General features: G+C 35.6%; 4 protein-coding genes, 1 long non-coding RNA gene and 1 other non-coding gene across 9 annotated transcripts; 2 read left to right on the top strand and 4 right to left on the bottom strand.

The window, feature by feature from the left end:
• The first annotated feature begins 220 nt into the window (after window positions 1-220).
• ACX2 (acyl-CoA oxidase 2) lies at window positions 221-7,762 on the top strand. The gene is made up of 7 exons (XM_022047968.2): window positions 221-736; window positions 4,636-4,751; window positions 5,522-6,402; window positions 6,526-6,705; window positions 6,797-6,963; window positions 7,103-7,226; window positions 7,407-7,762. Exons 1-7 carry the CDS (start codon window positions 276-278, stop codon window positions 7,560-7,562), a joined length of 2,085 nt encoding a protein of 694 aa, XP_021903660.1. The 5' UTR covers window positions 221-275; the 3' UTR covers window positions 7,563-7,762.
• Window positions 7,763-8,000: 238 nt separating this feature from the next.
• Window positions 8,001-12,379, bottom strand: LOC110818932 (bZIP transcription factor, putative (DUF630 and DUF632)). The gene is made up of 5 exons (XM_022047970.2): window positions 10,377-12,379; window positions 10,154-10,231; window positions 9,629-9,837; window positions 8,966-9,189; window positions 8,001-8,829 (listed from the first exon to the last, which is right to left on the bottom strand). Exons 1-5 carry the CDS (start codon window positions 11,386-11,388, stop codon window positions 8,193-8,195), a joined length of 2,160 nt encoding a protein of 719 aa, XP_021903662.1. The 5' UTR covers window positions 11,389-12,379; the 3' UTR covers window positions 8,001-8,192.
• A 2,808-nt stretch (window positions 12,380-15,187) lies between these two features.
• TRNAI-AAU (transfer RNA isoleucine (anticodon AAU)) lies at window positions 15,188-15,261 on the bottom strand. Its single transcript has one exon. It is a non-coding gene; the product is annotated as a tRNA-Ile (tRNA).
• Window positions 15,262-17,200: 1,939 nt separating this feature from the next.
• On the top strand, window positions 17,201-19,125 carry LOC110819112 (putative ETHYLENE INSENSITIVE 3-like 4 protein). Its single transcript, XM_022048186.2, has one exon. It carries the CDS (start codon window positions 17,499-17,501, stop codon window positions 18,996-18,998), a length of 1,500 nt encoding a protein of 499 aa, XP_021903878.1. The 5' UTR covers window positions 17,201-17,498; the 3' UTR covers window positions 18,999-19,125.
• Window positions 19,115-22,747, bottom strand: BST1 (DNAse I-like superfamily protein). Of its 2 annotated transcripts, XM_088223143.1 has the most exons (11): window positions 22,640-22,747; window positions 22,332-22,349; window positions 22,123-22,222; window positions 21,944-22,012; window positions 21,453-21,540; window positions 21,257-21,361; window positions 20,604-21,177; window positions 20,255-20,448; window positions 20,040-20,148; window positions 19,634-19,782; window positions 19,115-19,515 (listed from the first exon to the last, which is right to left on the bottom strand). In XM_088223143.1, exons 4-11 carry the CDS (start codon window positions 21,972-21,974, stop codon window positions 19,293-19,295), a joined length of 1,473 nt encoding a protein of 490 aa, XP_088079269.1. In that variant the 5' UTR covers window positions 21,975-22,012; window positions 22,123-22,222; window positions 22,332-22,349; window positions 22,640-22,747; the 3' UTR covers window positions 19,115-19,292. The 2 variants fall into 2 exon arrangements, with proteins under 2 accessions (XP_088079269.1, XP_021903797.2); XM_022048105.2 differs by lacking the exon at window positions 22,640-22,747 and having other exon boundaries at window positions 22,332-22,592.
• A 609-nt stretch (window positions 22,748-23,356) lies between these two features.
• Window positions 23,357-27,727, bottom strand: LOC110819026 (uncharacterized). 3 transcript variants are annotated; one of them, XR_002540595.2, is made up of 4 exons: window positions 26,485-27,726; window positions 25,333-25,433; window positions 25,124-25,238; window positions 23,357-23,813 (listed from the first exon to the last, which is right to left on the bottom strand). It is a non-coding gene; the product is annotated as an uncharacterized LOC110819026 (long non-coding RNA). The 3 variants fall into 3 exon arrangements; XR_002540597.2 differs by lacking the exon at window positions 23,357-23,813 and adding an exon at window positions 23,933-24,454 and having other exon boundaries at window positions 26,485-27,727; XR_002540598.2 differs by lacking the exon at window positions 23,357-23,813 and adding an exon at window positions 23,933-24,439 and having other exon boundaries at window positions 26,485-27,727.
• Window positions 27,728-28,000: the final 273 nt, after the last annotated feature.

The following is a 28,000-nucleotide window of genomic DNA, read 5'->3' as shown; positions in this document are numbered from 1 at the left end:
GCGAGGGAAGGAAGTTTGAACACTCTCATTCATGAATCCACAACAAAACCAGGAAAATGACTCCACATTCTCATCAAAAACAATATCCTAAACTGACGTTGAAAGGCGCGCCAGGAACGACTTAACCGCCACCTTCCTTGTCCAATCACCATCTGCCACGTTTTCAAATTAATCGGGACCCACGTCACTCCATGCCGTGTAAGCAAAGACTTTTCATTTCTTCCATTTCTACTTCTCTGTTTCAGCTTTTTGTCAACAAGAGCAAAATAAAGAAAATGCAATCGCCCAACGGAAATCAGATGGCCGGGAATGACTCCTCGCAGCCCGTTAACCGCCGAATCGAACGGCTCTCTTTGCACCTGAATCCTGTGCCCCGTCCTCTGGCGTTGGAATCTGGCGATGCTGATCATCTGCTACAGATGGTGGTCTGCGCCAGAACGAAGAAGCTGGAGGTGAACAAGGAACAACTGTCGAGTTACATGAGAGGCAAGCACCGGGAGATTCAAGACAAGGTATTCGAGTTCTTCAACTCCAGGCCTGATTTGCAGACCCCGATAGAGATATCGAAAGACGAGCACCGAGAGCTTTGCATGAGGCAGCTTTTTGGACTCGTAAGAGAAGCTGGAATTAGGCCCTTTAGATATATTGTTGAGGATCCTGCCAAGTATTTCGCCATTCTCGAAGCTGTTGGGAGCGTAGATATGTCGCTTGGGATAAAAATGGGTGTGCAATACAGGTAAATCTTGTGCTTCTTCTATCTCAATTTGTTGTTTCCTTTTCTGAGTTTTTGGTTGTGGAGCAAACGGATGTTTGATTGAATGTTGTAAGCTCTTATATTTCTTCACGCGGATGCCGACTGGGTTTTTTATTAGACGTGTAAATGAATTAATCGGTTGTTATCTTTCTGTTAATTAGTTATTGATTACTTTGCGTTTATCAATGGTTTTGTAACGTATCTATAAGTACTTATAGTATCTGCTTCCATAGTAATTGATGAGAATTATCATTTTTTCCTCACTCTGTAATGTCGTACCACAGCAATATTTTTTACTTCCCTCCCGATAATTTCACACTTACCCTCTCTCCTTGACATTCTTAAAAAGATTCTGGTTCTTGTCTCTTGAGATTGTTTTTCTTTGACCACCATGGAACATCTCCTCTCTCAACTTCAAGGAGGAAAATAGACCATCGACAATCCAACAAAGCCTTTCTTCTTGCATCATTCTGTTAGTCATAGCTTAATGCTAATGTCCCAAGATCTCACTAGAGAAAACTACCCCTCTTGGAGCTGTGCAATGACAACGGGTCTTTCAGTGAAAAACAAGTTAGGGTTCATCAATGACTCTATTGCAGAACTTGATGATTCCAATCAAAATAGTCTCAATTTTTGAACTCTTAATAATAATAACATGATTTCCTGGATCCTAACTTCAGTATCAAAAGAAATTTTAGCAAGTATCATCTTTTCTGCGTCTGCAATCGAGATTTGGATTGACCTCTGTGATTGTCTTCAACAAAGTAATAGTCTGAGAATTTTTCAACTTAGGCGAAACCTTGTTAACAATGTACAGAATCAGAATTCTGTAAGTGTACTTTACAAAATTAAAGGCCTTTTGGGAAGAATTGGATAATTTTCAGCCTGTTTGTACTTGCGGAAAATGGACTTGTGAAGGCATTTGTGAACTAAATAGTTATTTTCAGAAGGAATATATTTTATCCTTCCTCATGGGTTTGAATGATAGTTTCAGATAAAGAGAATAAATATTTCATATGGACCCTTTTCCTCCTATTTATAAGGTCTTCTCACCGGTTTCACAAAAGGAATGATAACTAGTTGTTAGTTCTAGTTCTATTTTGAAGCTAGCTGATCCCTCCATAGGAGTCACTTTTATGATTAAAGGTGAAAACTTTAAAAAGTCTTCACATGATGGGAATAAGAATTCGAGAAGAGACAAACCTTTCTGTTCTAATTGTAATATTCAAGGCCATACTATTGAGTGTTGTTTAGTAAAGTCCACGGCTATCTATAGCATAGAGACAGAAAAATCCAGCTACTGTTAGTTAGGTTACAGTGCAGGCTGAAGGCAAATCAGATCAGGCTGGAGTTGATAATTTCATTCCAAAGCTTAATGCCTCTCACTACAAGCAGTTAGTGGTTTTTTTCTCCAGTCATTTAGTCAACCATGTTAAAGTCTCTGAGCCTCAAGACAATTCCTCTATTTCACACAGTGCAGGTATCTGCCTTTCTACTTCTTTATGTGGAGATGTGAAAATAAGTTCAGACTTGATTTAAAAGGAAGTCCTTTATGTTTCACAGTTTAAGGTCAATTTATTATCTGTGGGTGCTCTTAGTAATGATTCAGATTTCACAGTTATATTTTATCTTGATCATTATATGATCTACAAGTCCTACAACAAGAGGATGATTGGCAAGGCAGATAATTGGAATGATCCCAATGTTTTATACTCTGAAAGGCAGCTACCAGAAGTTGTTGGTTCCATGTTTGTCAAAGAAGTCATTGCTCAAATTCGGTATAAGAGGTTGGGATATATATATATTTTCCTATATTTGAATTGTTGAAACCCAAGATACATTTTCGCAATTCTAGGTGCATGAATCAAGATATTTGTCATGCTTGTCCTCTTGCTAAACAAAAACGCTTACGTTTTGAATCTCACAATAATGTATCTCAAAACCCATTTGATCTTGTACACTGCAACATATGGGGACCTTTTCCTGTATATCATATATTTGACATAAGTATTTCCTTGCAATTGTTGATGATTGCACACATTTTACATGGGTATATTTCCTCATGAATAAGTTTGATGCTACTACTGCAGTTACTTTTTTTTTTGGTTCAAAATGGTCGCAAGCAATTTAATTGCAATATCAAAGCTTTGAGGTCAGACAATGCACGAAAATTACTCCTTACTGATTTTCTTAATGAAAATGGGGTCTTACATCAATTTTTCTGTGTGGAAACTCCAGAATAAATTTTGAAATAGAGAGGGAACATCAAAATCTGTTGAATGTTGCCAAAGCACTCTACTTCCAGTCCAAAGTTCCGCTATATTTTAGAATGATTGTGTAACTTCCGCAATATTCTCAATCTACAGAGTACTGTCTTGTTTGCTCAACAATCACTATCCTTATAAGTTACTTCACAAGCAGCTTTTTGTTTATTCATCTTGCTTTTGCCTCTAAATTAATTGCTCACAGAGGCAAATTTCATTCTCGAGCCGGATTTGTTATGTTTCTTGTTATCCAGTAGGAATCAAGGGATATAAATTATTTGATTTGCAGACCAAACAGATATTTGCCTCTCAGGATGTCGTATTCCATGAAGACCAATTTCCTTTTCATCATCTCAATCTAGAAAGTGGAGTTCTGGACTTGTTTCCATATCGTGTTTTGCCATTATCTCCAGTTGTCCCAAAATAATTCTTTGATCAAAGGATTTCACCAGAAATACCTGGTCATACTCAGCAGCAATAGTCTTCTTTCTACATCATAATGTAGCTCCTTGGAGGTCTTTGATGACAACTAAACCTCCATCATATCCTTAAGGATTTTCACTGTAATCATTCAGTGCGCAGCGCTTCATCATCAACAGTTGTACACCCATTAGCCAATTCACTGTCTATTGGAAGGCTGTCTCCATCAAACAAGACTTTTGTAATGGCTCTCTCTTCTTATTCTGAGCTACGTTTCTATAATTAAGTTGTTAAGCATCGACATTGAAGCAAAGTTATGGCAGCTGAACTTGAGGCTGTAGAATAAAATTATACCTGGTCCACAATCCAATCATCACCTGGAAAGCATGCAATCGCATGTAGATGGGTGTACAAGATCAAGTACAAATTGATGGCTTCATACGACATTATAAAAGTTGCTTGGTTGGAAAAGACTACATGCAACAAGAGGGAGTTGACTTCAATAGGATGTTCTCTCCAGTTGCCAAGTTAGTACCTGTCATATTGTTACTAACTTTGGCAGCAACTCAACATTGGCATTTAACTCAGCTCAAAGTTAATAATGTTTTTTTCAATACTGACTTACATGAAGAGGTTTACATGGACCTCCCTCTCGGATATCAGAGCAAGGAGTTTCTGGTTCACAAGTTTGTAAACTCCACAAGTTCATTTATAGACTCAAACAAGCATCACAGAAATGGCATTCAAAATTCACTAATGTGTTGCTTCAATTAGATTTTATCAATCTAGGTCAGACTACTCCTTGTCTACCAAAGGTTTCAGCTTTCTGAATGGTGAAGTTTAGGATCTGGTGGGATTTGTTGACAACTAGATTGGTTCTTTTAGGTATATTGGATTGATCAATTGCATCTCTAGTCTGTACAAGTTATTGATATGTTTTTGGATATTATTGTTCCAGTTTTCCAAGTGCCACTGGGTTTGGATGCTTGAACTTCACAGAAAATTCTCTCCGTATCTTTAAATCTAATCATGTAGCTTCGGTGATGAGAATAAAATGCTATTTGTTTTGACATGCATGGAGCAAATCTATCTTTTAGCAGCAGTGAGTTGTTTATGATGTTTTGTATCTTAGTTCTGAATTCTAACAATCTGGGTGTTCCATGTTTTTTTTTTCGCTTTCAATTGTTTCATTTGCAGTCTTTGGGGAGGCACTGTGCTCAATTTAGGAACCAAGAAACATAGGGATAAGTACTTTGATGGTATTGACAGTTTGGAATATCCTGGTTGTTTTGCCATGACAGAACTCCATCATGGTAAGCTCGCCGGTCTTTGATAAATTTGTTTCTCTTATGTGATTTATTAAAGAATGTTTGTTCATGTTCTTGTTGTAAATCTTCTACTGTTATTCATATCACAGTTTCTAGTTTTTAACCACAAAACATTAATGAGGAACAGCCAACTAGTTGCAGTTTTTGCTAGCTTCAACACTTGATCATGAAGACTTATATTATGTGGAATGTGAACTATGTTTAGACTGTCCGTTAACTGGAAAATGGTCTCCAAGACTCCAGCAGCATGGAGGTGTTCTTGAGAAAGGTCTTTGAGAAAGATGTGGATGACCTATGGAATGGCTTTCCCCTTCTTTTTCTATTTGAAGTTTAGGTTCCCCTGTGTGTTGCTTTGTCTACATTTATGACATTGCTTTTTTCTAACTCTCTGTAAATTGTCAGCCTAGTCATTGAGCATTTCATGAATAGAGTTTTCTTCCCATGCTATTCATTTTGATTTCATCATGAAGCCCACATAAATTTATTGCAGCTTTTCGTTTAATCTTAATTGAGCTGTTATTTGATAGGAGAATGATAGTAAAAGCTCACACTTATGATCAAATAGTATGAGCACAGGATTTACTGGAATTTTCAGTTTTTAAATAACTATAATTCAATTGTTAAAGCTCGGTTCTTACAAAATTTTATATTGGAACTCTTTCTCCAATAGTTGCCTATCTGATATTACTTTTCAAGTTAAATGCTGCATCTCACAAGGCTGCCACTTTTTTTTTTCTTTTTCTGAATTCTAAAAGGCTCGAATGTTCAAGGCCTCCAGACAATTGCGACATTTGACCCTATTTCAGATGAATTCATAATTGACACACCCAATGATGGGGCCATCAAGTGGTGGATTGGCAATGCTGCAGTTCATGGAAAGTTTGCCACTGTGTTTGCAAAGCTCATCTTGCCAACTCATGACTCGAAAGGAGTGTCTGATATGGGTGTTCACGCCTTCATTGTTCCAATAAGAGATTTGAAGACACATGAGACACTTCCAGGAATTGAAATACATGATTGCGGCCATAAGGTTGGTCTGAATGGAGTAGATAATGGAGCACTGAGATTCCGTTCAGTTAGAATTCCCCGAGATAATCTTCTTAATCGATTTGGAGATGTCTCTCGAGATGGAAAATATGTAAGTAGCCTCCCGACAATCAACAAACGGTTTGCTGCTACCCTAGGGGAACTTGTAGGTGGGAGGGTTGGCCTTGCATATGCATCAGTTGGTGTCCTGAAGATTGCTGGTACAATTGCCATCCGGTATTCTTTACTTCGCCAACAATTTGGTCCTCCCAAGCAGCCGGAAGTTAGTATTCTTGATTATCAGTCTCAACAGCACAAGCTAATGCCAATGTTAGCATCAACATATGCATTCCATTTTGCCACCAAGTATTTGGTGGAGAAATATTCAGAAATGAAGAAGACTCATGATGATCAGTTGGTTGGAGATGTTCATGCCCTTTCAGCAGGCCTCAAGTCTTATGTGACATCTTATACGGCCAAGTCCTTGAGCATCTGCAGGGAAGCATGTGGAGGACATGGGTATGCAGCTGTGAACCGCTTTGGTACCTTGAGGAATGATCATGACATCTTCCAGACGTTTGAAGGGGACAATACTGTGCTTCTGCAACAGGTTTTAAATACATACCATTCAATCACGCCTTTTAATATTCTGTCATGTAAATTTTTGGTTTCTTATCTGAAGAATCATCACTACCTGCATCCATAGTGAGAGCTTTACATGGTGATGATGCAGGTAGCGGCTGATTTATTGAAGCAGTACAAGGAGAAGTTCCAAGGTGGAACTCTGGCAGTTACTTGGAACTACCTGCGGGAATCCATGAGTGCATACTTGTCTCAGCCGAATCCTGTAACTGCTCGATGGGAAGGTGAAGACCATTTACGAGATCCTACATTCCAGTTGGATGCTTTCAGAGTGAGTTTCCCCTTGGTTCCATATATTTAGTTCTTGGACTTAAGTGCACAACCCCCTACAGTAGCACTTTACAAAATTCTTCTTTTTGCAGTACCGAACATCACGATTACTTCAGAGTGTGGCAGTGAGACTACGAAAGCACTCTAAAACTCTTGGGAGCTTTGGTGCTTGGAATAGGTGCTTGAATCACCTTCTCACACTTGCAGAATCTCATATCGAGTCTGTCATTCTTGCAAAGTTCATTGAAGCTGTCCAGAAGTAATTCCTAATCTTGGCCTGACAAAAACCGCATTTCTTGCTTATTTTGTTTTCTGAATTTCCTATTTACCCTCAATTCATTTGCCATTTATTTTGTTTTCTGAATTTCTGATTTATCCTCAATCTCATTTTTTTGCAGCTGTCCTGATGCCAGTGCACAAGCTGCCCTAAAATTAGTTTGTGATCTATATGCATTGGATCACATCTGGAATGACATAGGAACTTACCGAAATGTAGACTACGTTGCACCGAACAAAGCAAAGGTAAAAAATCCATTTCAGAACTTCTTTATGTCAAATGCCTCTTAAATTGGGAGTTATCTAGAATTGGCACTATGAGTTGGACAACTGCTTTACTAACGATTGTCAATCTGCTTTCAGGAAACATTTTCATAGTTGATGTGTTCTGTAACCATTTGACATGTGAACTTGTACTGTTTGCAGGCAATCCACAAGCTGACGGAATACCTTAGTTTCCAAGTGAGAAATATTGCAAGGGAATTGGTGGACGGATTTGATCTTCCAGATCATGTTACACGGGCTCCAATAGCCATGCAGTCAGAAGCTTATGCCCAGTACACACAGTACGTTGGATTCTAAAGAAGCAAAATGCAATGAAGGATTATTTTTTAAACATTTTGGAGGAAGTTAGATCATTCTTTCCCTTCGTGGGTAAAAAAAGCTTGCCAAACAGGAAAATAATGTACCCCTCCTGAATCAAAAGAAATAATGTCATACATCAACAAGATCTTGTTATACACAGTTTATAATATTTGTCAATGGGCAATATTCTTTTTCAAGTATTAATTGTATTTAGACGCTGTTATACACTTGAAATTCAACACGAAATTTGTCTGCATCAACTGACGATTTCAACATACCACCTAGACTTTCTAGAGCCAGTAGATCACCATAATTTGACAGCCTAACAATTAATTCGTTACTGGAATGCAATAACTGAATGTATTCCAAACAATTAATTAATTACCGGAATGCAATAACTGAATGTATTCCAAACTCATTAGTTGGACTGCGAGATGGTGAAAGATTTGACACTACTCATTGAAGAGCAAGGTGAGCCTTGTTACCACCCTCCTCTAAACACTGCACATTCCCAAAATTGTTACCTTAAGAAGATCTATTTGCAACAATGATTTGAGATTTACACATCAATTCCCAAACATAGTATAAGAGATGCTTATGTTTAATAATCAGGCAGCGCTCAAAATCCTAGATTGACCTGGAATAGGCTAATCGAGTTGCTTCACTCCTCTGTCTTACATCCTCGTACATTTTCAAGGAAGCCTCAGAAAATTTGTGCAGTCTATCAAGAAGCTTTGTCATGCTTGTATGTATGCAGGACAAGTTTGAAGATACCTCACTTTTCTCATCAATTTTGGCTTCTTGTTCTCCATTTTTCTCATTGACGAGGTTCTGTTTCTTCTCAAGTTGTTCCGCTGGTTCCTCTGATAAATGGCACAAGTCATACAAGAAGGTTCTAATGGCATTGCTAAGTTCCTCAGCTGGTAAAGCTTTGATCCCAACTGACCATTCCCGACAGAGAACAAAGATAGGTGGGCCTAGGAAGCGTCGTGGGGAAAATGGCCTCCTACTCTTCCGCTCGCGGGGTTGTAGGATACAGAGTTGCAGCCAACTGTTCAGAGACTCAACATAAGATGTTAGACTGTTGATCCAGTTTGCAAAGCTCAAGCCAAAACATTCAATTTCCTGCTGGAGCTGAACTAGTATCTCTCTACGGATATCACTCTGTGGATTTCCAGTTGAGCTCCTTGAATGGTATGCCAGGGAGATGGTGATATACTGGGTGTGATGGCATTCAAGCATGGCCTTCCACATTCTAATCAACCTGCAAAAGTTCAATGCACTTCTACATCTTATGGGCTCAAAAGGTATCATCAACTTAAAATGGGACATTTAGAGCGTAAAGCTTTTAACATCCATCCTTTTTCACAATAAAATGAAAGTGAAATTTTTTCACTTACCCCTGAACCAATTCTGAGAGTTGTGGCTGCAACTCCTCATCTCTCATTTTCTCAATCCGCTGGGAAATAGAATCAACAGAGTGAATGGCAACTCTTATTCGGGAGTGTAAATCCTTCACGACTGCTCGTGTCTTGTCAATTACTTGAGCACTATGGTCCTTTGCAAACTGGTGCCTAAGCTGATCACACTTCCGATCATATTCCTTCCTAATAGATTCACTGGCCTAGAGGGTCAAACTATGGGTCAGTCAAAGGATGAAAGTACATTAGAACCTAAATGATGAATGGTATTTTTATAGCAATCAGAAGAGGGTCGGACAAGTAAAAGCTTTAGCTATGTTCAACAAGCAGAACAAAACAGAGAGAGAATACGATACTATGTTAAGGAGGTTCCAAAAATCCAAACCTCTAAGTTTGATCAGCAATTGTTATGGAAATCATGCTAGAAGATTTAGTCATGCTAGAAGATTTGGCGTACTTAACAACTCAAACCTACAGCAAGCTGAAAAAAGGGAGAATACCTTGGGCTGGTTGAAGACCAACAGGGATATTCATAGCATCACAGAAAAATCAGAAGTTTGACGGGCCAGTGCATAATATAAGATTTTCCGATACATTAGATGCTTACTTTTAGAGTCAACACTTAACGAAAAAAATAAATACCTTTACTTCATCATAGAGTTTTCTTTCCCAAGCATACAACCTGTCCAGAGTGGAGGAATGACTTCCTGCTATCATGCAGAATTCTTCAACAAAATCACTTCCGCTGTCATCACCATCATCCTTTGCTGTAAGTGGATTCCTAGACGAAGATGACCTTGAAGATGTCGTCCGCTTCCAAGTAATGACCTTTGTTACATGATTTACAGGTTCTGCAAAGAGATTAAGAGTTTACATTATCATAGGAAAAGAGATGAAATGCTATATGCCCGGGTGGGTGGGTGGGGGGGGGGGGGGGGGGGGTTGTTGGGTTTTTACCAAACATTTGTTTCTGCATTTGTGTTCTTAAGAAGGAAGCCAACATCTATCATAGGGTGTCCTACCATGTATTTGATTTAGAGGATTCAGAAGTTGATGCAACATCCAAAAGGCAATGTCCAGACCTCATCCTAAAAACCTCTTGTTGAATTTCCAATCAAATTTTGATTAATCAAACTCCAAAATATTAGGTGCAAAACTACATCATACCGTGAGAAACTAGCAAATTATTCCTACGGCAGCAAACTAGCGGGAATGCTTCCAATAATCCTGCAGGTGATGAACTCCCTGCGAGAATTAACATGTCAAAAATTGTCATCAAAATTCATTTCAGCAAAAGGAATACAGCATATGAAACCTTTGCGATGGAATGCATGATCAAAGAATCTAAATTCATGGGACATATTATCCCAGAAAAAAGAAGGGCAATTACCTTTTGCCTCAGCATATCCAACCTTGATTTTGTTTGCCTCGAGCATTCTGGAGACCTCCCTGCCGGACTCTGATGCTCTAAAGAATTTATGTTCTATGTCCTTAATGCTAGAGAGAAAATCTTTAGCTCTATGGGTAATGAATTCAGATGGATCCTCTCTTTCAGCACATAAATTTTTCTCAGCTAGAGTTGTTTCCCTCTTAGAATTTGCCTGCTCAACACCATCTTGGCCCACCAATCCTTCACTACCAATTGCTTGTCTGTAACAATGTCTTCCTCCTTCAGTAGCTGAATAACTACATGCATTTGATTGGCCATTACTATGATTTTGAGTTGATGAACTATCAGCTTTCTTAAATGCCCTCTGCTCTAATCCAGAGCTTGTAACTCCTTTAGGAAACTCACAATTTCCTCTTCCACTCACCACACCTTCACCTCTAAAGTGCTCCCATCCTCTAACACCGTCAAAATCCAAATCCAACCCTTTATGCCCCACAAACCTAAAGCTCTCACAATCATCAGTGGGGTCAAAGTAATCCCAAGAAGACTCAAATGAAGGAGGAGGTGGTGGCATGGGCGTTGATAACGAATCGTCCTCGACAAAATCACCGAGGTCAGGACTGATCTTAACAGTAACAGCATCACTACTCCCGGCTTTCATATAGCTCAAATTCGCCGTAGGTGGCAAGATGCGTCCGGGACTTGGGTGCTCATTGTTCAGTGGTGAATCGGATGCCTCAACCATGTGCGAAGGTGATGGAGACGGGTACGAGGAATGTGATGGAGTTTTCTCCATCTCAGTGGCTGATGTTGACAGAGAAGACTCTATCAATACCTCAGCCTCGGCATATCGCCGAAGGGCGATTCCAATGTTTCTGAGAGATTGAGTGTAAGAGACATGAGCGGCTGCAAGAGCATACCTCGAATCAATCGCTTGCTTGATGAACCTCCTCCTTTCTTTACAAAGACGCAATGGAGCGTTGTTTTCGTGTTTGGAGCTTGCGCTGCCCATTTTGCACCAAAAACGGAGCTACTCACTTCACGAAACTAATCCCATTTCACGAGTAACCAAGCAAAATCTCTTGAAGTGAACGAGAAGCCAAAGTTCAAGAGCTTTAACAGGTTGAAATTTCTCTAAAATTTGAACATCCCATCTTCAGCTGCGCGGATAATCTCTCAAAATAAGCACACGCCCAACTGAACACAATGCACAAAGCAGGGAAGATGAAAAGATGAAGGAAAACAAAGAAGTAAAAGCCTACTGTAGAGGTGGAGTTCTTTCTTCTACAAACCCTAGCCTTAAACTTTAAAGCAGTGGAAAACAGAGCAACTTTTTTGAACCGCCGGTCGAAATTTTACAACGAAAAAAATAAAAAACCAGTCGAAGTAAGCTTGGTAATCAGGAAAGAGACAGGACCCAGATAATAAAAACTGGAAATTAATGTAGAAGTTGTTGGACTTTCCTTCCGGGTGGTCACAACTCACGCACGCACGGAGCCAGGAGAAACAGAGGACTAGTAGTTTTCAAGGAAGGAAAGAAACAAAAGCAGCAACAAAAGAGAGCAGTTGGGTATTCATTAAACCAAGCCTCATTGATGGGAAGCCAAAAATAACTTAGCAAACAAACCAGACCTGCGCGTATCAGACCCCAAAAGAAGGCTGAGATTAACCAGAGATTTAGGCAGAGATGGCAAAAGAGAGAGAGAACCCGAAAACTGCAATGATGAAAAAGCGAAATGAAGAAGGAGAGAGAGAGAGAGAGAGAGGAATCTGCTACAGTAATACGAGAAGATTTTTGCCTCGTTGTGTGTGCATTTCATTCCAGTTAGAGTTAATTGAAGTTGCTAAAAAAGAAGAAAAGAAAAAACTTTTTTATTTTGGTTCTCTCTCTAAAAGATTGAAGTGTTTCTCTTTCTCTCTCTATAAATCCGTGTGATTGGCCACTTCGCCATTTTCAGATACAGGTAAGGTGAACATGGAGGTGAGAGTGAAGGCCTGGTGCAATTACATTAAAACAGAGAAGCTTTTCCACAAGGAGAGAAAATGGTGTCAGAGGAATTGCTGTTATTTATTGGAAACCGTGACATATTTACAAAATTGCCCTCAGGTTTCCCGAGGATATCTCCAACGGCTCCTTAAAATCCGGTTTTTGGGAATTCCCTGTTGAGTCTTTTCCCTTAACCTTTTTTATTTTTATTTTAAAATAAATCATTAATAAGAAAATTATACTCCTCAGAAAATAATTATTATAACAATGAGTTCGACAGACAAAAAAATGAAATTAAAATTTATTTAATGAAAAAATTATAATAAATAAATAAATAAATAATTGTAATTTAATAAATCACAGTTTATTATATTTTTCTAAAAAATTATATAGTTTTTTTAGTAATAGATTAAAATATTATGGATAAAATTGAGTATTTTTAGCTGTACGTTTTTAGTGGGTCAAATGCGGACACAAATTAGTGGAGAGCTCATACGTAGGTTTCAACTAAAACATTACAAAATGTTGGTTTAAGCTGAAAAATGCTTTTTTTTTTTTTTTTTTTTTACATTACATTACATTAAATATTTATACATATATATATATTTTATTTTTTTTTTTTATTTAATTTAAATGAAGGTATTTATTATAAATTAAGAAACTTTATGATTAAATATTTAAGGTTGGTTTGTGATGTAATAAATTAATGACTTGTATTTCTAAATTTTGCGAGAGAAAAAAAAAAGCTTGTGGTTACATTTTGTTTTTCAGTTAATTTTTGTTAAAAGAATTGTATATTTATGAGTAAAATATAATTTTATTTGAAAATAATTGAACTCATGTTAGGGAAATTAAAATTGAATATTCTGTGATTCTCTTTTTGTTGGATTTATTATGAAGAGGAATGAGAAGTGAAAAGGGAAGGGACTGAATATTCAAATGAACAGAGGAGGGTGTTTAGTAATGGAGACAGAATCTTGGTGACAGTTTTTTCTGAACATGGAATACCATTTCAGCTTTAATTAATTAATTAATTATATATATATACACACATAATGATCTATTAGCTTTATAAATAAAATTAAAAAAAAAAAAAAGTTTATAAGAATTTAGATGTAAATTTTTGTTGGGTTCAGAGAAGATGTGTCAATTTTTTAAATGAGAATCACTTAAAAAAAGAAAATATTTTTAATTAGGAAAAGAACAAAGATTTTTTTTTTGCTTTTCTTTTGGGAAAAAAGTGGAACTCACGATATGAAAAAGAGAGTGCTGATTATTTAGGTAAAATAATAATTAAAATTAATAAAACTAATTATCCACATAAGCTGCTATTTTTCTTCATGATTTTCATATAATTCATTAAAAATTACAAAAGGGTTTTAGTAATGTGAGGTAAGAATTTTTATCAGTATGATGATTTTCTTTGCGTGATTTGGAAAACTAATCATTTTAGTCATTTATAGTTTTTTTTAAAAATATAAAACATAAATAGCTTATCAGAACCAAATCCTTCAATTAATTTACATTAAATAAGTTTTCCATATAATTAAATGTGAGCAATTTATCCTGAGATTGAAAAATTCACACACGCACATAGATACATGTTTGACTTCAAAGGTGATCAACAATTATATACTCGTGGAATCATGTTATTATACAATAAATAATAAGGTAATCAAATATTGTCCCATATCATATGGTAATTATCAATGCAATTGGCCACACATGCAGGATTAAAAAAAAAAAAAAAAAGATGGGACAAACAGATATGGGAACATTAAAAAATAAATAAATAAATATATATATATATAAATAGTTGTTTATATATTTATGATTCACCTTTAAGAAAATAAAGCAGAGTAACAAGTATAATTTGGAAAATCTTTACTGTTGTTTATAATTTCGTTTTTGGTGGGTCTTTACTCTGTTTCTTGATTGTGTTCTTCTTTTGACAGATCTTTCAAGCTGGTCTTTTGTGATTACTTACTAATTAAGGCTTTACCATTTGGACTTTAAGGGTTTTCTTTTTACATTAAACCAATTTTTTTTTTTTTTCTCAAAAATAATCACCTTAATTTAATAAATCTAAAATAAATTAAAATCAAGTTGGTTTTGTTAAAAAAAGTTTTTAAATTGTTTGATAGTTTAGATTGTTATATTGTTATCATAATTTTTTTCTAAATATAATAAATAAATAAATTTTTATAATATAATCTACGTATTTAAACAATCATAATAATTTTTAAACAAGCTTTTTTTTCCATTAAAATTAAAATTAAAATTAAAATTTTCACCAGTTTCATTTAAAAAACTCCAAACAAAAATACTATAACAAGAAGTTTGATGACTACTTTTTTTTTTTTTTTTTTTCCTTTTGAGTTTTGATTTCTTCAATAATTAGTTATCTAATTCTATTGTTTGACCTTGAATTTGATATAAAAAAAAAATGAAAATCTGATTATTTCTCTTTTGGGTGTACAAAATTTGTCAGATCTTTATATTTGTCTTGAATTTGTTTTTGCTGGATATTGGGCTTTCCTATTTCAATTTCATGTGGTGTTAAACCTAAATCCCAACTTGTATATAAATTATATGCATATATGTTTTTTATAAATTAATCAATGAAGAAAAGTAGAGGGTATATTTGGAACAAGAATTTATTTTTATGGACTTATAATAAATATTTACCTCGATTTATAAAATAATAAAATTTTGTATTTGGGTTTGACAAGTAAACTAAACATTTGAATTGGTGGGCCATCATATTTGATCCACCTTGAAGCAAATGACCCAAAAAGATGTGGAGAAAGAAAAAGTATGACATTGGCCCATGCAGGTCTCGAACCTGCGACCTTCGCGTTATTAGCACGACGCTCTAACCAACTGAGCTAATAGGCCGATTGCGGAAACGTTATGGTCACAATGCTCCAAGTATTTCAGCCGCCAACCATCAATTAGTCTTTCACCTACATGTTTTATTCAATTTTCAAATTTAAAATGACTAAAAAAGAAATAAATCTAAACTTCAACTACTTATGAATTGGTGATATAAATATATAAATTCCGATTAATCATTATCTTAAATTGCAAATACACAGTAATTCTGTAAATATTAGTAATCAATTATTTACATAAATACATATACATATAAAACAATTCTATTGTAATTAATGTTTATATTTATATTCATATAGTGATTAATATATGCGTCCTCCTTGCATCGTTATGTTTTTTTTTTTTAAAAAATAACACATACGTAATCTGTTGTCCATGCATTTGTATTCTTGAGCATTTAGTAATTATTTTTGTTTTGTTATAATTTAATAGCTAATGAACTGTCAAGCTTATATTCACATATATCCACGCAAACTCTACAAACGTACGTGCATACATATATATATATATATATAATATCATTATTATTGTTTTGATAAGGAGAGTAGAGTTGTATACGTACAAAAGTTTTGGGTGGATGAGGGAGTTGGAAACAGAAAAAATGTCTTCACGTTGGTAATGTCTTGGTTTCAGAATTAATTTTTTGGCTATTGACACTCTGAAGAGTTACTATTAATATTGTATGCTCATGTAAATCTTCTCCATGCCTCTTGACTTCACCCTATAATTAATCAGAGACATGCACCTTCACATGAATATCTTTTATATCTCTATTTATATATATATGTAATACACATAATTATCCGATATAAATATTAACCAAGAAAGAAAAGAAAGAAAAAAAGAATATTAAAACTAGCTAAATTCAGCTTTCATGTTTTGAGAAATCATCTCTTGCGGCTATATGTATATATATATATATACATATACCCGTTCTCGGTTAATATTTTCAGAGCACCATTAGAATATTGTTGTGTAAGGTTTCTTCAAGAGTCCCATAAGCTCCTGCATGCTATCTAACTACATAATTTTTTCTATATATATAGTATAATGATATTTGTAGTTGTCCCTGTCTTCTTTTGGAATTGCCTTGTCTATCTCACTTTGACTTCTTGAAGGTCTTCGGTGAAGATTTAGAATTTCTTTTTAATGCATAAAAAATATTTATGTTCTAAATTAATAATTGTTAATAAGTCATTTATGTTTATTTAATACCATGTAAAATGTGCATGTGTTTATTGAATAGTTAAATATTGACAGTAATAAGTTTTTAAAAAATAATAAAGATAATATTTTTAGAAATTTTAAAGTTATACTTTTACATTTATTATTATTTTATTAATTGTTAACTAAATTTTACATTTTTAATTAAGTATAAATAAATTTTAAAAATGAAAGCTATAAAATGGATTAATGTGCCAAACGAACCCATAGATTTTTGAAATCACATTATGCAACTTAGTTAATTTATTTGTTTCGATTTTAGCAGTCGTGCATAAAAAAAAAAAAAAAAAGAAAAATTTCTATATTTTGGGGGCAAATCTTAAAAAATAAAAAAAATAAATAAATAAAAACCAGAAAGAAGAAGAAAATTATTGAATAATATTTGATTATATATTAATATGTAAACAAACTTAATTAATTTCTTTGGTTCAGAGAGAGGAGAGTAATTAGATCAATTAAAGTAGATTAAAAAAACTTTCATTATCTTAATTACTTACTGTTTTTTTGATTGATTAAGGGAATATGAAGAGATAAATTTAAGTGCAGCCAATTTTCACTTGCCATACATGCATCGTGAATTGTGTAATTAATTTGAATAATATTACATTAAGAAACCTGGACAAGAAGAAAATATTAATTTATAGGTTGTGATTTGTTTGGTGAATATTATAAAATTTAGCGGGTAGTCAGCAGATATACACATGCCATATACGTGTCTCGCATGCACGTCGCCGCCTGAATTTTACGTCTTCTCCTCCAGCTACTCGGCAACAAACCCACCCTCGAATTCCTCCTTCCATCGTCCTTACGCCACCCTCGTTCACTTCAATGAATTTACAGACCCTTCAACCTCATCAACGGCGACGTCTTCTTTGGTGACTTCACTTACCCATAAAAGCATTTGTCACAACATCAATAACTCTTCCCTTCTCACCGCCGTCCACCCCTTATATTTATATCCTCATAACTCTGCATTTGGTCATCCCCTGTGAACAGATTAGCTCAGTTGATCAAGTATGGTGGAGTTTCATGAAGAGGAATCTGACAGGATTGAGCCTTTCAGTCCTGTCGCAGAGGAGGAAGAAGATGATTTCCGGTCGCTGCAGGAAGATGAAGAAGAAATCAGCTATGATGATCTCAAGAAGAGGATGTGGAAGGATCGTTTGCGGATGCAGAAGCTTAAGAAGCAGAGAGATGAAGAATCAGAGACGCAGGCGAGAGAAGATGCTTCTCGTCGCAAGAAGATGGCTAGAGCTCAAGATTCCATTCTCAAGTACATGGTGAAGATCATGGAGGTTTGCAAAGGACAAGGTTTCGTATACGGGATTGTCCCTAATAAAGGAAAACCTGTTACAGGCTCTTCTGACAGTTTACGTTACTGGTGGAAAGAAAAAGTCAGGTTCGATCAAAATGCTCCTCTCGCCATTTCTGAATACTTGCCGCTACTAGAGCAAAGCTTACCGGCGACCGGGAATTCCACAGCTTCTTTCATTCATCTCCTTCAAGATTTACAAGACACCACGTTAGGGTCTCTTCTTTCTGCTCTTATGCAACACTGTATCCCTCCACAAAGGAGGTTCCCCCTAGAGAGGGGAATAGCCCCTCCTTGGTGGCCAACGGGAAGGGAAGTTTGGTGGGGTGAGCAAGGAATGGTGGCCAAAGAACAAGGTCCTCCGCCTTACAAGAAGCCTCATGACCTTAAAAAGGCATGGAAGGTGAGTGCATTGGCTGCTGTTATCAAGCACATGTCACCTAATGTCCACCAGATTAGGAGGCTTGTAAAACAATCAAAGTGTTTGCAAGATAAGATGATGGCTAAAGAGACTGCTACTTGGTCAAAAGTGCTTAACCAAGAAGAATTACTTCTTCAGCTGACAGAAAAATGCCTCAAAATCTCAGCTTCGGATGAAGAAGATAACAAGGAAGATGAGCAAGGGCACTCCAAAAGCACTTCTGGTAAAGGCAAGTATATTAGTGAGACAAGCAGCCCCAGATCAAGTAGACAAGCCAAGAGGAAGTGTGTTGCTGCTGAAGAGGTTTCACTAAATACATTACGTTCTTGCCATAATTTGATCTCCCAAAAAACCCAAGTGGGCCAAGATCGAGAAATTGATGACCAAGGTCCTGATTTCCCTGTCAACAATCTCTTTCTCTCCAGTCCAATTGGTCCAATAAGGATTTTGGGAGTTGAAAATGTTGATGACACCTGCAGAGATGTATCATCATCGCCGCCAGATTGGCTGAGGATTGAGCTTCCGAGGACTAGTCAGACCGATTACGTAGATGCAAATTACGAAGCTGGAGATCAGGCTCATCAAGAAGGCCATAACTGGTTTACTACTAGTGCACTCGGAGATCTGAATTACCAGAAAGGAATCGAGTATCTAGCCATGGATGGAGCTTTTGAAGTTATCAGGGAAAACATGGACATATCTTTAAATCCATTAGTACAAGAGAATAATAATAATGCAGATGGAGCTTCAAGCTCAATCTGGGACATGGTTTATGAGCAATAAGAGGGAACAAAGAGGAAAGACTGAAAAAGAGAAGCTTGATTGTTCTACATTTTTGTTTTTGCTTCATCAATTAACTATCAGCCTTGTAATATCTTTTATCTGTAGTATATCTGTGATTGTCAACAAATTAAGCCTCTTTAGATTCATTTAATTCCCTTGTATGATATAACAATTAATTAAGAAGACTAGAAAGATAAAAACCAAGAGGAAAGATAGTTGGTGAAAAGGAAGGATTACAAAATGAACTTAATTCTCCTATCAAAATATACAATTCATCAGGTTCTTCTTATTGAGTTAAAAGTCGTAGAAACTATGCCTTTGTGGTATGCATTCATCATATTCTAGTCTTGCAACCGTATATGAATAGCCATTTCTGTATCTGTTTTTACTTCTGCTCCTCACCTCTACCTCCGCCGCAAACACAGCACACACGGGTCTGTGGTCTGAAAATCTCGATTCACCGCGAATGTATGATAGCTGTTCTATGCCATTGCCTCTCCACAAAATCCTATCACACCTGAAATCCCAGTTTAAAAACTTATAGAAACAACACTCTAAACTTTGTAATTCATTTGTTGTTATTGAGCTCATAATCCTGTATACGTTAGGAAAAAATAGTATACATAGATATATACCACGCTGGAGTTCGGCGTTTCCTTTTGGACTTGACCGTTTCTCCGGCATAAGAGTCTGAGTTCTCTGAATACTTGTACGTAGGAGCAAACAGGATTCTTCCCTCCTTGAATCCAGTAAACACTCTCCCTGCCTCCCTCTCTATATTCAACTACGATCATTAATATAAAATACCATTCAGTCAATTCTGAATTCAGAAATAAATATATTTCTGATGCTGTTAATAACTGAAGTTGGTAAAGTTAGTGTCGGGTGTAAAGATTTGAATTTAATTCTACTCATATCCAGATTGAGAAAGTTCAGAAAATTTAATCAGCTAAACAAGGAAAAGCTTCAATGAGTCAGACAAGAAGTGGGACTGCGCTGATAAGTTTCACAAACAATATTGACCTATTCAGGTAAACAAACCTGATCCTTTTCCAGCAGGGTGTCCCAATCATTGTCCTCCAAAAGAAACAAAGTGTTCTCGTAGCTCAAACTGACCCGATAATTGAGATCTCCGAGCCAAATTATCCGGCTGCAGCCATGTTATAACAATTAATGCATGTCCAAGAAAGAAAAGAAAAAGACAACCATAGCATTGGTTGATAAGTGATTAGATCAAACTCTTGATATCAACTTACTCATGATCAATTATTCTTTCTGGTCCTCGGCTATCCGGGTTCTTGCAAATTTTGGAGAACTGTGTGCTCTTGAGGATCTCCAACACATCTGCATTCCTTTTGAGCTCATCACCTTCCTTCTCACCAGAAGCCAAATGGCTGCACACAAAGCAAAAGCTTGTTTGGTGCAATGACATGCTTATTGAGATGCATCCCTGCCATAAAACCACATATATCATCAATCAAAAACTAGACCAAACTTGTCATTAATTGATCACGCATCTAAATAATTTCCAACAATGCAATCAATCATCAGTCAAAATAATGTAAACCCGGAACTGTACTATTTTTCAATAGTGAAGATTAATACCTTGTTGCCAAGGCGACCCATTATCCCTCTTCCGACAGAAGAGATTCTGAGATGAGCAATATGTGGGACTAAGTCCTTTCTAGCCCAAATGGAGAGGAAGATTCCAACCATCTGCTTGCTCGCCAGCAGGCGATAGCTCATCTGGCTGGGATCCCAGGGTGGAGGAGGTACATCAGGAAATGAAAGCAAGTCATCAACAGTAGTGTCTGGACCCAGGAGGAAGGACCTGTCTTCCAGCTTACTTTGTGAATTACTCAGCTTTCTTGTCCTTCTCCTCTCCAGCACTGGAGAATTCCCAACAGGGCAATTGCAGGTTTTGAGAATTCTACTGTCAGCCCTAAAAGTCCGACTCAGAATTTTCAGAGAAGGTTTCTGAAAAAAGTGAAGGCTGCCTGCTGGCTTTGGTTCCTTCAAGAAGCTACTATAATTTGCAGGGCCTGAATCCAATGTGGAGTAGAGCGTCTCATGTGGCTTATTAAGGGCTTGACTTATAAGTGCCAGCCATTTTGCTGCTGGCTCGTTATCTTCGACCACCAGTATATTTCCAGCACTTAGTGGCACAATTTCCTGAAAACTGAAGAACAAGAAATGATCGAATTTAATGCAAAGAAATTTAGGAAAGAAATCCAAGAAGGCAAGAAGTTTCCTCATACCCACAGACATATAAGTCTGCGGAGCCTTCTACCAGCAAGAAGTCTTCAAGATTAAGTGCATTGTTTGGTGTTTTTCCTCCCACATTCCATGTGGCAACAAAAATCCTGCAAGTAAATCAAGATTGGCAAAATCAGCCATTGGAGCAACATTGAAGTTCCTGATATTGTCATATATGATAGTGAGAAACTGATAGACCTGAATTCTCGAATCTCAGTGTCTTGTGCCATACTGTGATCAAAACTCGATAGGTTGAGGCCTTCAATTCCAGGACTAGTCTCTCTTTCTGAGAGTAGATAAGAAATTAGGACCATGCATGATTTGATTTTTTTTTTTTCGTTACAAGTTTCTGGAGTCTAAATTAATCAAACAATTTTTTTTTTTCAAATGGTAAACGAAAGATTCAATGCAATTAACTCTTATTCCTCATTATTTTTGTCAGTGTGTACCATATAATCAAGTTGTTAGGTGAACCACCCAAGTTTTAAGTTCACAAGAAAGAGAGAAAAAATAAGAATACAACTACCAGAATTATGCAAGGGGTAATTAGTGTCCTACTAAACGTGCACCCATTATATAAATTCAATATAAAATGAAAAAAAAAGAAGACTGACCCATCAATTATGTTAGCTCTAGCTCTATATATGTATATATCTTCATCAGATATCATATTAAAATGAATACCATACCTGAGAAGCTTTTTCTCATAAATGGCTCCATGAATGCATTTCTTCTAGATGAGATCTTGTTTTCCAAATCTACCAGAAACCAAAATAAAAAATAAATCTATCAATCAAATACAAAATTTGTGATTGAGAAAGAAATGTTATCATGGCATCATGAAGAAAAAACTTATGTTATTAATTACCAAGAGAAACTCCATGTCCATCTCCATGGTCTGGTTTGAATATATCATCATCATCTGTGTCCCCTCGACGCTTGGTACTAAAAATCTTTGGCAGCGTAAACTTCAAACAGAGAAAAGTGGAAAATGAAACGTATCACCATCAACTTCATGTCTCATACACAAATAAATAAATATATGTATTAAAGAGAAAAGAAAGAAGGTGAATGTACCTTCTTTTTCTTGTCATTCTTGACAGAGTTTTCAGGGGTAGTACCGGTGGAGGAGGCATTAGATTTAGTCATTTCAAAGTCGTAAACGGATTTGGAATACGTTCATTCATTAAATATATTTATGTTAAAGAAGATGAAACGATTAGATATTGAAAGAATTTCTGGTGAAAAAATGAAGGGAAAAAAAGCTCAGAACCCCTGTTGTTTTTAGTTTTATTTTTTTAATGGGCATTGGAATTTTTATGTTTTTAGATTAATAATGAATAACAATAAGCAGAAGAAGAAAAAGAAATAAATATTTTTATGACCTGTTTTTTGAAGGATGAGATATTGGCGGCAGTGCTTTCGGGAAGGATAGTAAAAATAGAAGAAAAGCCGTAACAGTTCACATAATGGGACTTGACTCCTCTCCTCCTCCTCCTCCTCCTCCTCCTCCTCCTCCTCTTCATCGTCATCTTCTTAACTCCAACACATCTCTGTTTTTGGTATTTACCTACACATCTATTAACTCATACAAGTATATCTCTATAAGATTAATTTCAATTTTAAATCACTTACTATTACTCTTTTCAATTTTTTTTATCTTTTATTTTTTTTTATAGTAAAAAATTAGTTCAATTTGGTTTACTTTAATTCCATTAATTCTTTATTTCTTTATTGATACATGTATATTCATTATATTTCTCATTTCAAAAAGTCATCTTTTGCTTTTGACAAGTGAAATGTGGATATTACACATATTTTGCCTTTGACTGATATGCCAACATAAACTTGTAAATTATGTTTATGACAACATTATGACGTGAAGATTCCTCCTACCACAAAACTAAAACAAAATAGTGCATGCGATTATATATATTACATATAATGTAGAGCTGCATATATAGTCAGTGGTCTGGAGCCCATTTAAACCAAGGCCATAATACCATCAAACCGCTAGAAATCTAATTTATCCGCTTCATTTGTAGCAGAAATTCCATAGGCAATTTAATTTGTATTTTCCACATTCCCATACTAACACAATATTTGCAGCCTCAAGAAATAAAGCTCTTTTCTCCATTTACATTACCATTCTAAATTTCCATGTTCAACATACAAAGATGTATATGTCTAATATATATATATATATATATGTATATAGGAAAAACAACGTCTCTTAATGAATTGTAATAGGCCAACTCTGCAGTTTGACCAAAAAAAATTTGCAACTGCAGATGGCGCAAGACAACTTGACACTTCCAACCTACATTGAGCCTGTAAAAGCCTTCGAAATTCTCTATTCAAAAGCTGGAGACCAATTAGGTTGCCCCTCTCCTCTGAAAATAAAATATATATACATATATGTATTGCCAAATGCACAATGACATCGGATATTTGACTCCATAAGTTATATATCGTTTGTCAAGTATAAGAACTTCCAACGAAGTTACAAGCATATAGACCGAACATTTCATCCAATCTCCACCTGTAAAGTGCTAAGGTCTGCATATAGAAAAAGGTTGCATGCAGCAGGATGTTAATAAATGGCAGGGAAAGATGAATAGAAGCCAGAGAATTTCACAGAAGAACATTAAGTGAGCAAAACTTTCAACATTAGCACATCCAGAAATGTGTGGCTTCCACTGTTTCTTTTTGAATTACAGAACTTGACAAAAGGTCAGAGTTGCATGAGTACAAGGAAGTCTTCAAGACACAAAATAAGGATACAAATCCATAAGAAGATTTTACGTTGCAGAACTTCATCATTTCTCCTAGACAAATGCCTTTCTAGTTTCATTATATTCAACGGATAGCAATTTCAAGAGAAATTACAAAAGACACTACTCAGGGAAGGAAATGTTCAGACACATGTTGTAGGATATGTAAGTTTATATGAAGAATCTGATTGCCTAGATGGAAGAACTTTATTTTCTATCTATCCAGAAAGACAACATCAAAATGGCTACAAAGGAATCAACTTTTTTTTCCACTCAGTCCTAGTGGATTTGTGATCAGAACAGCTTGAAAGCAAGCAAAGAAACCCCATAAAGGTGAGATTTTCTCCTGGGCCAACATGGGCTGGGCAAGTAGAAACCTGCTTCGTGCAGGAACATCTGGCCTCCAATTTACTGCAAAAAAGATACCTTTCGAGCATAGAGAACTTAAGTGTAAATTTATGCTCAAATTGAGGATATAACCACCACCAAGGGTTGGATTTATAATACTTAGTTAAGGTTGACACCTATTAAAGAAATTGAAAATCCTTTTATATACAAATTTCCTTCAGAAGTATTAAAACTCCATCCATATGAAACATCTCCATGTTTACTGACATTTTTTAGCAAAAGTAATAATAAATTTCATACTGGTCTGAATAAGAAACTTCTTTAGAGGAACCATGTTTACTGAGATTCTTTTAGCAAAAGTAATTGAATGGTTCCCCTAAAGAAGTTTCTCATTCAGACCAGTATGAAATTTATTCAGACAGCAATAAATTAATGAGGCTAACAAACAAAAAACCAAAAAGATCTTGTCTTTAGAAGCCTAATCATCCAGAGCAACAGAAGACAAAACAGTGGAAATGATAACTTCTAGCCTGATTCACATGATTCTGAGCATTCAAATCCTGATCAACAGACTACGGAGTAACTATTCAGCAACTGATTAAAAATCTAGGCCTTAAATTCTCTCATCAAATGAGTTTCAACTGATTTTAAACAACTTCATCTATAATATTCTTAAGAAAGCAAGTGAAAAATTGAAAGATAGAACAATGCTGAAACATCCATTATAAGAAACAGAAGAGTCTATACCTGTGTATAAGCATAAACACCAGCCTCTTTAGGTCCTACAGGACTTCCTCTCTAATAAAGCTCCCTTCCTTGCATATATAAAGGAATGATATCCCAGCTGATAATTCTAAGTAACCTGTTTCCCAGATAGTCGTCACTCATCGGCCATCATAAAAAACCAGAACACGTTGCATAAGGGAGAGCAATCAAGAAAAGATAGCATTTGGTACCTGCTGAGAAGTTAATTTGCCAACATATATGATAATAGACCAAACGAATTCCCATGTGCAGCAACCATCACATGCCTTCCTGAGTACAGCTGGGGTTCAATCTGCAGTGAATATTTTGATTGTTTCAGATTGAGATGCTTTAAACTTTAAGCATACCAGTAGCAAGTTCAGGAGCATGTTTTTAGTCAACCATGGTGCTATAAATATAAGATGTTCTTGATGCTGCTCCATTGGATAATTCTGTTCAAATTAAAGCATGATGATATATGAACAGGAGAGATAAAGCAGTTAATAACATTCTTTCATTCAATTGCCAAGCCTTAATAACTGGAATATATGCTTTTTTATCTCTTCACTGAATGTTTCACCCCAGATTTTCGCCTGCTCACTCTCATCATGTCTGATAATTGGCCCCTGAAAGAGATTAGAATGTACATCTCTTCCCAGGAAATCTAAAAACTAGAAACAGAAAAGAAAATTCAAATTACACCCTTTATTCAACATCAAGCAATTTAATCAATAAAAATACCAATTTCATGGCCATATTCTAATATGTTGAAGTTAAAAACATGTCTTACCGCCTAATTCTTGCTAGAATCTTGATTAACATCAATATATTGCCCATCAGTGATTCGGATACTTTACATGAAAATACACATCTATGGCTTCCATATAAAAATTTATCGAAGGCCTCGACAAATCAACTTGGTTGCATACAAAGTGACACAAGTAACCACACAATCCTAAATTCAACGCCGGCAACAAAAAGTACTCAAAGTACAAGCAGACTGCCTTGTTGACGATGTTGAGTCATGGCCAGCATAGATGTCATTTGTACATGAGTCAGTGTGGAGGTGTGAATCACATCTATAAGTATGTTGCTAATTCTTTTACCTGCTTTAATTGCTTTATCTACTCCTTTTCTTGTTAAGGGAACATCAAAATAACCAGTGAACAAAATCTTCTTCTCCATAAATAAACAAGAGTATAGAATCCACCATTCAGTAGGCAACACAAAAAATCACCAGAAATCCCTGGAGAATACACACACACATATGTACACTACAAGTAAAAAAAAATTTATTTAATGCACAGCTTAATTTTAATCTACAGCTTACATATAAACAATCAAGAATGGATGAGACAACTGACCAGGTGTATTATCATTAAAGTTGACTGTGTCCCCCAATGTAGATGAAACTTGGTTTATCACAGAAGTGCAAGATGATGATTCATGAACAATGTGCAACTTCCATTGGCTAGAAGTACTAATTCCTTGCCTGAACAATCTATTATCAATTGGAAAACCTTTCGAGATGTATCTCAACGATGGATTCCCAAACTTCTTAACAAAGCCAGAAGCATTGCCACAATCTTGAGGCTTAATGGCCCCAAGAGATTGATCGAATATGGCAACAATCATTCTGTCAATCAAATAGGCCCTAAATCAATAAAATAAAGATACCGAAATAATCATACCACTCATGAATATCACAACGAAAATTAACAGTATGCAAAGGCACAGCTTACAAGTTACAGATTACAGATGGCAGATTACAAATTGCAGAGTGGAGCCATGTGCATAACTTTGCACACATATACATAGCGAAAGTAATGTATAAACCATATACTTCAACTAGATTATGGTAAAGAGTAATATGTAAGTGACAGTTACCTTTATGCAGAAATCTTCACCAGTACCATCACATTTGGTTATTATAAATTCCATAAAGTAATTAGACAGTAAATGTAAAGCTTCCTTGTCCAATTAACAGAATAAGAACAATTGAGTCTGTGTTTGAACAAACCATGATGGCAGTTATAAGAACAAACGATCTTGACCTCTATCAGGGAAATTAAACCAGTTATGCTGTATACCTAAGCGATTTAGATCTTAGACTTAGAACCCAGTTCAAAATCTGACCTCAAAAAAAAAAAAAAGTTCAAAATCAAGCAAAACCAGTATTAGTTCTTTTGAAGTTGCATTTAAAGAAAAAAAAATTGGTAGACATTTTTTGTTTTCTGTTTCTGCGTCCAGAAATAAAACTAAGATCCGATACCGGACACAATTACACTTGTCAGCTCTAGACAAATAGTCAAAACTTCCAAGAAGAAAACAAGCCGCCGCCACCGTATCTGCTAATGACAACAAATTTCTCGTTTACTGAAAACCATAACTTCACAACAGAAATATATTACACTCGATGTAAAAAATAATCTGGCAAACACGTTTATCAAGCAAAACAACAACTACAACTAAGAAAAAAAACTCAAATGGCTGAAACAAACCCAGGAAGGGAAATGAAAGAAGAAAAAAAGGAGGTAAGATTCATCCTGATGGAAAATGGGTATGAAAAAATGAAGTGAAAAAATTTGAGGACGAATGAGAAATTTTGATAAAATGAAGTTAAAATATTTTAACACCTGAATAATAAAGGAATTATTTTTGCAATTTCTAAAATTTCCGAATTGATATCTTTTCCACTTTTATATAATATTGGTATTTTAAAAATGGTTCTACGTAAATTTCATGACTGAATTATAATGACAAAAATTTTGAAATATAAATCTAAATTTAACAGTTAAAAGTAATAATTATTATTATTATTTTTTTCAAACTAAGATAATAAGACGCGAGTAAGGTGAAAATAACATTTCACTTTTTAAT

This window comes from Carica papaya, chromosome 6 (genome assembly GCF_054855325.1).
Source record: "Carica papaya isolate Zhongbai chromosome 6, ASM5485532v1, whole genome shotgun sequence".
Taxonomy (NCBI): Eukaryota; Viridiplantae; Streptophyta; class Magnoliopsida; order Brassicales; family Caricaceae; genus Carica; species Carica papaya.
Note: the sequence above shows the minus strand (reverse complement) of the source record. Positions and strands in the feature narration are given on the sequence as shown.

Coding starts and splice junctions, on each gene's coding strand:
- ACX2 (XM_022047968.2), top strand. CDS start 276: ATGCAATCGCCCAACGGAAATCAGATGGCCGGGAATGACTCCTCGCAG. Junction 737..4,635: donor AAAATGGGTGTGCAATACAG/GTAAATCTTGTG, acceptor TTTCATTTGCAG/TCTTTGGGGAGGCACTGTGC. Junction 6,706..6,796: donor TCCAGTTGGATGCTTTCAGA/GTGAGTTTCCCC, acceptor TTCTTTTTGCAG/TACCGAACATCACGATTACT.
- LOC110818932 (XM_022047970.2), bottom strand. CDS start 11,388: ATGGGCAGCGCAAGCTCCAAACACGAAAACAACGCTCCATTGCGTCTT. Junction 10,232..10,376: donor TGGATATGCTGAGGCAAAAG/GTAATTGCCCTT, acceptor TAATTCTCGCAG/GGAGTTCATCACCTGCAGGA. Junction 9,190..9,628: donor AACTCTATGATGAAGTAAAG/GTATTTATTTTT, acceptor TTGACCCTCTAG/GCCAGTGAATCTATTAGGAA.
- LOC110819112 (XM_022048186.2), top strand. CDS start 17,499: ATGGTGGAGTTTCATGAAGAGGAATCTGACAGGATTGAGCCTTTCAGT.
- BST1 (XM_022048105.2), bottom strand. CDS start 22,403: ATGACTAAATCTAATGCCTCCTCCACCGGTACTACCCCTGAAAACTCT. Junction 22,223..22,331: donor AGAATGACAAGAAAAAGAAG/GTACATTCACCT, acceptor CTCTGTTTGAAG/TTTACGCTGCCAAAGATTTT. Junction 20,449..20,603: donor TGGGTCGCCTTGGCAACAAG/GTATTAATCTTC, acceptor GTTTTATGGCAG/GGATGCATCTCAATAAGCAT.